The 12,871-nt window shown below is 40.2% G+C and overlaps 1 protein-coding gene across 1 annotated transcript; it reads left to right on the top strand.

Moving 5' to 3' along the window:
- The first annotated feature begins 5,089 nt into the window (after positions 1 to 5,089).
- LOC137063798 (uncharacterized) lies at positions 5,090 to 5,680 on the top strand. The gene has a single exon (XM_067435067.1). The coding sequence runs from the start codon at positions 5,090 to 5,092 to the stop codon at positions 5,678 to 5,680; it is 591 nt and encodes a 196-aa protein (XP_067291168.1).
- Positions 5,681 to 12,871: the final 7,191 nt, after the last annotated feature.

Here is a 12,871-nt window from a genome sequence, read left to right as displayed (position 1 = left end):
ACAAAACGCGATTCAGCAGACCAGGCCACCTTCTTCCGTGGTCCCGTTCTGATGCTCACATGCACATTGTTGGTGCTTTGAATGAATGAATGAATGAATGAGGCATTTATATAGCGCTTTCAAATGTACAACTGTACACCCAAAGCGCTTCACACTCATGTCAGGGGTCTCTCCTCAACCACCACCAGTGTGCAGCATCCACTTGGATGATGCGACGGCAGCCACAGTACAACGGCGCCAGTGCGCTCACCACACACCAGCGAAAGGTGGAGAGGAGAGAGGGTGATAGAGCCAATTCAGTGGATGGGGATTATTAGGAGGCCATGAATGGTAAGGGCCAATCAAGGGAATCTGGCCAGGACACCGGGGTTACACCCCTACTCTTTTACGAGAAGTGCCATGGGATTTTTAATGACCACAGAGAGTCAGGACCTCGGTTTAACGTCTCATCCGAAGGACGGTGCTCTTTGACAGTATAGTGTCCCCATCACTATACTGGGGCGTTAGGACCCACACAGACCACAGGGTGAGCACCCCCTGCTGGCCTCACTAACACCTCTACCAGCAGCAACCTGGTTTTCCCAGTTGGTCTCCCATCCAGGTACTGACCAGGCTTTGCAGTGGACAGGGGTCAGTGTGGGCACCCTGACTGGCCTGCAACAAACTGTGAATCACTGTGTATTCTGACACCTTCCTATCAGAATGAGCATTAACTTTTTGCAACAATTTGAGCTACCGTAGCTCATCTATTTGATCGGACCACGTGCATCAATGAGCCTGTCGCCGGTTCACCACTGTTCCTTCCTTGGGCCACTTTTGATAGATACTGAAAACTGCAGACCAGGAACACCCCACAAGAGCTGCAGATGCTCTGGCCCAATCATCTAACCATTACAATTTGGACCTTGTCAAACTTGCTCAAATCCTTTTCATTTTGCCTGCTTTTAACACATCAACTTTGAAGACAACATTTTCAATTGTTGCCTAATATATGCCACCCACTAGCAGGTGCTGTTTGAAGAGATAATCAGTGTTATTCACTTTACCAGCTGCCATTGTTGTTGATTGTACATTGTACTGATGTACAGGTTATCTGGTGTGATCTTTGTAAATGACAAATAAATTGACTTTGACTTATACATAATATGACAACTACATCAGTTGTAAGCTTCAAGCAGCAAAGTTAACAGCACAAGGGAAAACAGTCCTTGAGGATAAAGGCAACAAGAGAATATGAAACAGGATGTTTGCCTCAAATTAGTAAAAAAATATATATAATAATTTAAATTTTTTGTTACAGTCATGCTCCGTTTGTTTTGTTTTTAATTCATTACATGTGTCTCCCTTTATTCTAATTTTCCGCCACAATCTGTCATTATGGATACTAACACCATTAATCACAGCTGTTAGTCTTTTAGTTCATTGGAACAGTGTATGTAGTTCCTCCCTTAGTTATGGTTATTGTCGGTTGTTGTTTGTATTAAGACACATGGGGCCTATACCATGAAGCCGGTTTAACTAGTTAGCCAGATATGTTTAAGCTTAGTTTGGTTTGTGCCAATCCTGGGTTTTAGGTACCATTAAAGTGGTTTGGCTTTTAGCTGTGTTCATCGCCATAGTAACTTACGCGGCTAACCTGCTCCAGGGCAGGTTATGTTCAAAGACAGTAAAAGAAATGGACACAGCAACCCCATAGACTTCAACGGGAAAAAGTGAAGTAAATTAGAAGCACTCACTTCACTTTTCAGCGTACTGCGCAGGCTCAGACTGAGCTTGACAACGTAGATGTGACGTAAGCGTTGCTTTTGGCTCACTATGGGCTTCTCCTCATTCTTCTACCTTGACTTTATCAGACTTTATGTCTCCACGTCCCCCCGACTGTCTCATAGACAGTAAAAGACAGCCTTTCCTCCTGTCTATATGGTAATTTCTCTACTGTGCAACAGTCGCGTTGGTTATGACGCTATCGTTAGCCTATTTTTACAAAAACAGCTTCTACGGGGCGATAGTGTAAGATACTAGGTAATTGAGGCTTTTATACATTGTCGTGTTTCTTTATACATAATCAATGGACAAATGTAAATTTAATTAGTCTTTAAATGCCTCAGATGTAAAGTTATTCACTGTCAAAGTGACGCAAAATGAATGGGAGTCAATGGGATGCTAACAGCAGGTGATGGCTTGGATAGCAATGGCCGCCCCTATGGGTTGCATGCTTTCCGAGTGCTAGATTACCCCCTTGCTTATGTTCTGGATAAGATATCTCAAACTGAAATTGGACCAATCAGCTGTGAGTAAAGTGACTCTGAGGCAATTAAGCCACTCCCCCTGTTTCTACACAAAATTAAAGGTCACGACTTAGCCAATGTTTTTTTTTTAAAGATTAAAGTGTCTGGCTTTTAACAATGATTTAGATATAATTTCTGTAATTATTATACCCTAAATCAAATTACTTGCATTGATGTCTCTTTCATAGACAGCTCTTTTCTTCATGCTGCGTACATTTTTTAAAATTCTTAATATTTTTCAATCATGTAATAATCTGCAGAAGAGAGAAATTAATCTTGGCTGTCTAGATTTGAGTTTAAATAAAATAAAAATGATTTCATCTTCATCTTTATTGAATCCCGTGTTAAAATAATAGCTATTATTCTGGAAGCAATACAAAAGGATACAAACTGATGAGACTTTGTGACTACTATTCTCACAAAAATATACTGACAAAAATATTATGGCATTGGTTGCTTGTTGAAACTGAGTCAACAGTATAAAGGGACATGGGTTTATTATACTGTAAAAGAAAAAGTTCCAAGGACCTCATTTCAGAAGACTAACAGACCACTGATATGAACTCATTCTCTCAAATTATCCACGAGAAATTGATGGATCGACTGAAAAGTGGCATTGTGAGAAATGTGGGTTAGTACTTGCAAGGAACTGAAAGGAAAAAGGATCTAAGATGCCTTTACTGTGTGTAACATAAACAATACCAAAACTCTAAGCATTATTGGCCGTCTGTGCAGTGTATGGGTTGTTACTTGAGAGTGTGTAGAGAGAAAGAGAAATGAGTCGTCCATCATTCTCAGCTTTGGCCCTCAAAAACCACAAAATGAGCAGAACTATTTATAGCAGACTATTCTTGGTATGCTAATTTCAGCAATCTTCCTCCTGAGCATCAACAGTAAAAGTGATACATTCAGGACTGACTGTGGGTTTACCATTAAAGGGGACTTCATAAAGTATGTATATACATACATACATAAATTAATGCAGTTTTCAACCTGCGTGAAGTATTATTTAGAAAATAAAATTACACATCTCCACTAATACAGACTTTATGACTGAGAAAAATTTGACCTCCCCACTCTTTTTCAGTCCACCGTATTTATTTTATCGCTATGAGTTTCCTGTATACACATGACATCAGCAGACTTCTGATTTATAAACTCATACAACATCATCCTTTCCCGAACACCTCTAGCTTCATTTCAATTTAGAGATGCATATGATCAAAAACTCCACTTACAAATTTGCATAAATGGTACACTTCAAGATCAGAGAAAGCACCATCTTTAATCAAATATCTGGTGTCCTTCAAAAACTGAGGGTTAGGAAAATAATCCTCAATCTGTACGCCTTTTAGCCCTTTCGTTTCCTGAAGAAAAGTACTAATGTCTTCAGCTTTACACAAAACGGTCCCATTTTTATTTTGAGAGCCAGCAGAAAACTCTGAAGAAATACAGAAGCACTAGAATCAGAATCATCATTATCTGAAACTATGATTTCATAACTCCCTCTGCACGCGATAGGACAGCGCAACCACCAACCAGAGCAACGAAGGTGAAGCAGAGCTTGTTGATAGATTAAACATTCGCCGTATCCGGTCAGCAAAACTCTGAACACATCTTCCCTTTTTAAGAATGACTTCAGTGCCGTTCTTTGTTCTAAAAGCTTAACTCCAAGTCTTCCAGAGTCGCGGTCAAAGCTGATTCTAAAGACCGCCGTTTGCCAGCTTCTGTGTTTACTAGAAGCATGCAAATGCAACTCGGCTGTCGTCATTATGGCCTCGCCCACCGACTCTATACACGATGTGATTGGCCCGGCAAGAGTTGGGGGAATACAGCTCAGAAGGGTATTGAGAGTTGCTAGACGACACTTGCGGGCAGATTAGATTTGCTGCCGCTAGGGAGCGTCTAGATTTCTAGGGTAGCAGTAAGGTAAGTATGATAATAAAAGTATATATAGATTGAAATCGAGTTCTCTGAAGTTAAATACTGGACATATACAACATATTGGCAACGATGATGTCCTTACTTCCACTCTCTCCCCCTGTCGGCAGAGGAAATTCCGGAGAAGAGAAAGCGTGCTTTGCTTATTCATTGCTTGGGTACAGAGGGACAGAGAATTTGTTATACACTCACTGTGGCTGATGACAGTTATGAGACTCCGCTGACTGCTTTACGAGCATTATTTTTTCAGAAAGTGAACGTGGTTGCTGAGAGAAAAAGATTTTGCAAGCGCGCTCAGAGACTCTGTGAACCTATCGTGCAATATGTGGCTGGTTTTCGTGAACTGCTTGTGAACTGTGACTTCGGTGCATTCGAGGATGACATGATTAGAGATCAGATTGTAGAGAAGACATGCACTCCATGTATTCGGGAACTTCTGCTTCTGGAAACCTCACACTTCAAAAGGCAAATACTATCACAGGACAAATCAAAGGACAACTCCGGCAAATTTTTAAGTTTATCTTGATCGTTATATCTTTGTGAGTACAGTCTATAGAAAAAAAAAAAAAAAAAAAAAAACCAGATTGGTGCTTGTAACACAGAGTTATTACAGTTAATGCCCAGAGCCCCCCCCTCAGCTAAAACAGCAGCTTTGGGGGCATTCACGTAAAGGGTGTCTTTAGGCCTCTTAACAGACACAAAATGCAATTAAAATGTCTGTCCAACATGAACAGGTCCCTTACATGACAACGAGATTATTTTAAATTACTACACATCTTAGCAAATCAAGATCGGTGGTCCCTGCTCCAGTGGCCCCGAGAACAGTGGTCTTGAAGCGAAGGGGGAGAAAGGCTTCCTCCATGTCTGCTCCCGTGGTCCCTGTTCCGGTGGATCTAGTTCCGGTGGACTCCGTTCCGGTGGTCCCAGATCCAGTGGATCGTGATCCTGTGGACCCTGTTCCGGTGGAATGTGTTCCGGTGGTTCCTGTGCCAGTGGATCGTGTTCCGGTGGTCCCTGTGCCAGTGGATCGTGTTCCGGTGGTCCCTCTGCCAGTGGATAGTGTTCCAGTGGTCCCAGTTCTGGTAGATCGTGTTCCAGTGGTCCCAGTTCCGGTGGATCGTGCTCCAGTGGTCCCTCTGCCGGTGGATCGTGTTCAAGTGGTCCCAGTTCCGGTGGATCTTGTTCTAGTTTTCCCAGTTCCGGTGGATCGTGTGCCGGTGGTCCCAGTTCCGGTGGAATCTGTGCTGGTGGACTCTGTGCCGGTCCTAGTTCCGGTGGTCCCAGTTCCAGTGGTCCCAGTTCCGCTGAACTCTGTGCCAGTGGACTCTGCTGTGCCGGACGTGCTACTCAGGCGTCCTGCTCTGCCCAAACCCTGGGCGTCTGAGCTCTGCAAGCCATCATGGCCTCCTGAACTTTTTGTTTTCCCCGAAAGAAATAGTAACAGTGAATAAATATACGAACATGTTCTCTTTCGACGGGGAACTCCCACTGCTTCGTAAGAACGACAATTATGGGGAACGCCACCAGCGTTGCGCATCTGAAGCATGAATGAAACTAAGACCAATCCTGATTGGTGCTACATCATGACGTAGTATGTGACAGCATACCCGGAAGTATAAAGGCAATAATAATAATAATAATAATAATAATAATAATAATAATAATAATAATGCGTTCGATTTATATAGCACTTTTCAAGGCACTCAAAGCTTTACATAGAAGGGGGGAATCTCCTCAACCACCACCAATGTGCAGCATCCACTTGGATGATGATACGGCAGCCATATTGCGCCAGAACGCTCACCACACACCAGCTGATTTGTGTGGGCAAGGCAAGGCAAGACAAGTTTATTTATATAGCACATTTCATACACAATGGCAATTCAAAGTGCTTTACATAGAAAGGAATTAAAATAGGGATAACAAATGCATAAGAAAAAGAATACAATGCAAAAAATAAAAATAGAAACAATTGTATACAGTTGTAAAGAGAATTAAAAATAATAAAAGGATGATAACCAAAGAAAAGAACAAAGGTAAACTAAAACTATGGTAAAAATTTTAAAAAATTATGCATAGATAAGGTGCAATCAGTCGGATGTACAGTGGTACAGTGCTCATTCAGTAAACGCAGACCTAAACAGATGTGTTTTGAGTCTGGATTTGAATGTGGCTACTGTTGGAGCACATCTGATCTGTTCAGGAAGCTGGTTCCATCTGCGGCTGGCATAATAGCTAAAGGCAGACTCTCCTTGCTTTGAGTGAACTCTTGGTATTTCTAACTGACTTGATCCTGCTGATCTGAGTGATCTGTTGGGTTTGTATTTAATCAGCATATCTGCAATGTATTGAGGTCCTAGCTCATTGAGTGATTTATAAACAAGTAGCAGTACTTTAAAATCAATCCTAGATTTAACTGGAAGCCAGTGTAAAGACCTGAGGACTGGTGTGATATGGTCATATTTTCTGGTTCTGCTCAAAATCATTCTGTATGAGCTGCAGCTGTCTAATGGTCTTTTTGGGAAGGCCGGTGAGAAGGCCATTACAATAGTCCACCCTACTGGTGATGAAAGCATGAACAAGTTTCTCTAAGTCTTGCCTGGAGACAAAACATCTAATTCTCGCTATATTTTTCAAATGATAGTATGCTGATTTAGTTATTGCTTTGACATGACTACTGAAACTCAGGCCTGACTCCAAAATCACTCCAAGATTCCTGACTTGACTTTTTGTTATCAGGCCTTTAGCCTCAAGATATGTATTCACCTTGAGAATTTCATCTTTGTTTCCAAATGTAGTGATTTCAGTTTTGTCTTTGTTTAACTGAAGATAGTTTTGGCACATCCAGTTGTTAACTTCATCAATGCATTTGCACAGGGAGTCAATGGGGCTGTAGTCATTAGGAGACAGTGCTAAGTAGAGCTGGGTACCGTCAGCATAGCTGTGGTAAGCAATTTAGTTCTTTTTCATTATTTGGCTCAGTGGCAGCTTATACAGGTTAAATAGGAGTGGTGCAAGAATTGACCATTGTGGGACTCCACTTGTCATGGATGTCCATTCAGACTCACATAATAACCTTTCCCTTCTAAGTATGACCGGAACCATTTGAGGACCTTTCCAGAAAGCCTGACCCAGTTTTCCAGCCTGTCAAGAAGTATGTTGTGGTCCACAGTGTCTAATGCAGCACTGAGGTCCAGTTGTTCCAGAATTTATGTTTTACCTGTATCAGTACTTAAGCGAATATCATTTATAATCTTTATGAGCGCTGTCTATGTGCTGTGATGCGGTCGGAAACCAGATTGAAAATTGTCAAAGTGTCCATTTGAGTTTAAGAATTTGTTCAGCTGATTGAAAACAACTTTTTCAATGATTTTGCCTATGAAGGGGAGATTTGAGATTGGTCTGTAGTTGCTCAATATGGAGTTATCCCGATTTCTCTTTTTCAGAAGAGGCTTACTATTGCAGTTTTAAGGGCGGTTGGAAAAGTCCCATAGAGAAGTGAGGAGTTTACCATAGGAGATCTGCTTCTAAACAGTTAAACACACTGTTGAAAAAAGAAGTGGGGAGTGTGTCAAGGGCGCAGGTTGATGTTTTAAGGTGGTGTACTGTGTTTACTAAAATTTTACCATCAATTGTTTCGAAATCAGACAACTTTCTGATGTCGTGGTCTGATCTGACTGACTCCAGAGCAACTCAAAGATGTGCTGATTGCCTTTCTGATATTTTTGATTTTCTCTGAAAAGAAGGAAGCAAACTCACTGCATTTGCTGTCCGAGAGCATTTCTCTGGGAATGTGACTCGGGGGGTTTGTGATCCACATTGAAAGTCTTTATAGATGTTATAATGGACTACAAGTTTTGTCTTCCGCCACATGCGTTCAGATTTTCTGCATTGTCTTTTCATTATTTGAACTGCTGTTGAGTCTCTCCATGGTGCCTTTTGTTTGCCACTCTTTTTCCTGACTTTCAGAGGAGCAATATCATCAATTACACTCTTAACTTTTAAGTTAAAGGAGTCAAGGAGAAAATCAACAGAGTCTGCAGATATGCTTGGTGTTAGAGATAAAGCCTTCATGAACAGCACATTAGTGTTCTCATTTAAGCGTCTCTTTTTTACAGAGACAGATCTAGTGTCAATGGGAGGAAAGATTGATATATCAAAGAAAATACAGAAATGATCAGACAGTGCCACATCCTTAATAATGATCGATGAAATGTTTAGACCCTTACTGATAAGTAAATCTAGAGTGTGTCCACGATTGTGTGTGGGTCCATTTACATGCCATTTCAAATCAAAAGTGTTAAGAACAGTCATGAGCCCTTTTGTTGTACTGGATTCAGCATTTTCTATGTGAATGTTAAAATCCCCAGCAATGGCAAAACAGTCAAACTCTGAGGAAATTATTATTAACAGTTCTGTAAATTCATCAATAAAGGCTGGAGAGTACTTTGGAGGCCTGTAAACAATGATAAGCAGGATGCGTGGAACACTTTTTAAATAAATAAAATATAGCCAGACTAGGCCACCCTGAAACTCTCCTCAGGGAATGTTAGACAGTTATAAGCACAGATTCGTTGTGGACCACCCCAAAAAGGGAACGGAGACCTGTTTCTCAAAAATAACAAGACTGAATTTAACATGTTCACAAAAGGTAAGAAAAGTATGAGCCATAGTTTGGTTCTTTATGGTTTAAAAAAAAAAACACCGTAAGCTGCACCTTTAAAAGAGAGAATACCAACTATGAAAAACAAACAAACTCAAAACTAGCAGACACTTGAGGAGGACTGACCGGCCACCAGTGCGCCCACTCCAAGACCTCTAAAAGGAAAAATCACCCATAAATGTACCTGTGAAAAGAATATTCAAAAAAAAAAAAAAAAAAAAAAAACACACACACACACACACACAAACACAAGCACAAATGCACACACACACACAGTGAACAAGCAGTGCAACCGGAGTATCCACCCAAAAGGCCCACACTAACGATCCAACCAGCACCCCTCAGTGATCAGTGGCGAAGCTAGACTTTAAAAACAGGGGTGGCAAGGTGTTATTTTGGGGGGTCAATATACAAAGTGTTCAATTACACTAAAAATAAATTATTTCCCACAAAATGTAGCGTATCCGCCAGGGTGCAAGCGCAACTGGCTTTTAAAGGGAATGGGAGATGATTCACTGATATAATGCACTTGAAACTTAAATCTGAATTTAAGACACAATTTACTGCCTCTGCTCACTGCTCTGACCTGCTGGTGATACACTGGGTTCTTGTGTGTCATTATCTTTCTCTTCTTGACTTCCCTGTCCACCACCTATGGTTCACTACAACAGCTGACACTGGGACTGGGATCTGTTTGGCCCTGATCTGCACCTGACTTTTGCTTCTTAGCAAAAGAAGTTGGTGAAACCATAATTTGGAACAATTTGCTTATTATTATTATTTACCATGTGTACACCGTTACTAATAATAATACAAATATTAAAGTAATACATTACGACAAAATCTGAGTATATTGAGGTCTAGCCTATTTGACAACACAAGGAAATTGCTTAAAGACATCTAGACATGTATGTTATGTTAAGTAAGGGATAATGTATAGCGAGGCAGTTGTTATAGCGAATACATCACCGACAGGTTGTTTAGGAGCCTGACGTGAAGCGGAGGGATCTTAAATCAGCCTGAAAGGGGTTGTATTCGCTATAACAACTGCCTCGCTATACATTATTCCACTTATTACATGGCTACTACCTACCAAATAAATAAATAATTTGACACAACATATTGATTTAAAAGGGAGTTTATTGATTTAAAAACTATTGCTTCCGCTAAAGAAAATAATCTGTTCGGTCTCTAAGGTTAGAATCCTACGTCCATGGCAACGGTCTGTTATCCTAAGATTAGTGCTGCATTACACGTGCCAATTTGAACTAGATTAAAAAGTTTGAAGACAAACTTTAAGTTGGCTTGGAAGAGAGTTGATCAGAAAGTTTGAAAAGGTTTGAAATAGTTTAAAGTTTGAAATAGTTTAATAAGTTTAAAGCTGTAAATAGTTTGATAAGTTTAAAGTTGTAAATAGTTTGATAAGTTTAAAGTTTTAAATAGATAGATAGATAGCATTTTTAGGAAAACCCTAAGTCGGATCAGTCTGAAAAGATAAGGCAACCCGAGTCAGAACAGTTTGAAAGTCTGAGCCGAGTTTGTAGCTTGAACAGTCTAAGAAGTGTAGCAATTCGTTTTTTAGTCTTAAGCTTTATTAAGTTTTAAGCCACCCTAAAGGGGGTCGCACACCGGACGCGGAGCTCGGCGGCGCGCCACGTCTTTAAAATTCGAACACATTGTTTTCAATGAGTGTACGCACACCGGTGGCGGCATTCGGCGCCTGTCCGCGGCGACTCAGGAAGTTGTTCTAAATCCTGCCGCGCCACAGAGCGCCATTTCAAGGCTTTATATTAAAAGTATATTATCGTTAAGGTATACTGATTTCAACCTTTGCTACAAGACACATTTGTTTTACATTCTGAGTTCAACAGCTTGAATAAAGTCTAAACATATTTTGGGGAAATGTATAATAAACGTAGCCTTTTAAAATCCTTTGAGAATGTGCGAGTCCGGTGTGCGATACCTGAGACGCTGCGCGGCGCGCCGCCGAGCTCCGCGTCCGGTGTGCGACCCCCTTTATGTTTGTGATTGTTGCTGAACATTTGAACATTAACGACATGTTTTAAGCATATTTACGCAGGCGCGACTGTATTAGTCAGTCAGTTTCACGACTAGTAATGCTCATTGAAGTATTAATGCTAAGCATTAAAGTGCAACGTCTCCCTTACTTGCCGTTAAAACAGTACTTTGTTTAATTCTATTCCAATAAAAGCCGTACATACCAGCAAAATGCTCTTCATCGATCCTGTGTGCTCAGGGTTGCCAGGTCCCAGAAATATTTCTAGCCCAATGACAACTCAAAACCCGCCCAAATGGAATGAAAACTAGCCCAATTTTTCAGTGTCTGATCAGATTAGACAACCACTGGATTCCCATAAAGGGCCCACAAATAAACTCATATATAAAATTGATATAAAATGTATTGTTTTTAAAAAAAAAAGTCTCTTCTGCTCACCAAGGCTGCATTTATTTGATCAAAAATACAGCTAATCAGTATTATTGTGAAATATTTGTACATAAAATAAATAACTATTAAAAATAACTTTTTTTAATATAATCTAAAATGCAATTTATTTATGTGATTCAAAAACTGAATTTTCAGCTGAATTATTCCAGTCTTCAGTGTCACATGATCCTTCAGAAATCATTGTAATATGATAATTTGCTCCTCAAGAATTATTTATTATTATCAATGTTGAAAACAGTTTTTTTGAAATATAAAGCTTTTTCAACTTTATAAATGTCTATACCGTCACTTAATTAATTTTTAAGGCATCCTTGCTGAATAAATGTATTTGTTTCTTTGTTTACCCACCCCTACCCCCGGTAGTACAATGTTACTAAAGTTTTCTATTTCAGATGAATACTGTTTTGTTTTTGTTTTTTACTTTCTATTAATTAAATAATCCTAAAAGTGTTTTAACATTGATAATAAACATATGTTTGTTGAGGAGGAAATAATTATATTATAATGATTTCTGAAGGATCATGTGACACTGAAGACTTGAGTAATGATGCTGAAAACACAGCTTTAAATCACAGAATAAATTACACTTTACTATATTCAAATAGAAAACAGTTTCTTTATATTTTAATAATATTTCACAATATTACAGTCAACATTACTTTTTTATTTTTAATAAAATAAATGCAGCTTTGTTGAAGATACTTATTTCAAAAAAACAATCAAAATAGTCGATTCCAAAATTGTGTGTGTGTTTGTGTGTGTGTACAGTTTACAATCTCAGGGCTGTCTTCATTTAGACATATGCCCTCTTCCCCACCCTTCTCATGTGGTGCTGAATAGATTTCAGCAATAAAGAGAGAAAGCATCTGTGGTGATGGTTTTCTCCATTTACCTGACATTTTATAGTGCTGCTGCTTGTTCATCCACGGACAACCGAACCAATGCTTCAACCACCAAAGGCATAACTCATGTGACGTGATGATGCTTGATTTGTGAAATGCTCAAGTGACGTGTCTACTCACATGCAGCGGTTGTTGCCAAGTGAATTCGTTCCCGAGGATCAATACCCACTAATAAACCGTTCCATTTAATTTTTTCTTTGGCTCTTTTATATTGTTTCGCGGCCGCTGTACTTTTTAATTGTAGCCCAAAAAACCGCAACCCGCGGCTCCGTAATTTTTCCTGCAACTCCTTTTTTAAAATAGCCCAATTGTGCGGGAAAACCGCGACCCTGGCAACTATGTGTGTGCTGCTTCCCGCGTTGTTTTGGAGTCGTTTGGGGCACGTCACGAAGGAGCTGCGTGTCAGCTTAACCAATGAAAAGTGTAGCAGCAACAGCACGCTGCAGCTGCACGCTTATGCGCGCTGCCAGGATGTATTCACGTCCGCTGGGAGATTTGGGAAATGTTAGTAAAATTCAAACAGTGTAATATTTTCAGCGGGGTGGCAACAGGGGTGGCAAGGACTTCGTCTGGGGGGGCAATTGCCACCCCAACTGGCCCTCTGGCTCCG

This window comes from Pseudorasbora parva, chromosome 24, assembly GCF_024679245.1.
Source record: "Pseudorasbora parva isolate DD20220531a chromosome 24, ASM2467924v1, whole genome shotgun sequence".
Taxonomy (NCBI): Eukaryota; Metazoa; Chordata; class Actinopteri; order Cypriniformes; family Gobionidae; genus Pseudorasbora; species Pseudorasbora parva.
The sequence above is the reverse complement of the archived record's forward strand: the minus strand, read 5'-3'. Positions and strand labels throughout refer to the sequence as shown.

Coding starts and splice junctions, on each gene's coding strand:
- LOC137063798 (XM_067435067.1), top strand. CDS start 5,090: ATGTCTGCTCCCGTGGTCCCTGTTCCGGTGGATCTAGTTCCGGTGGAC.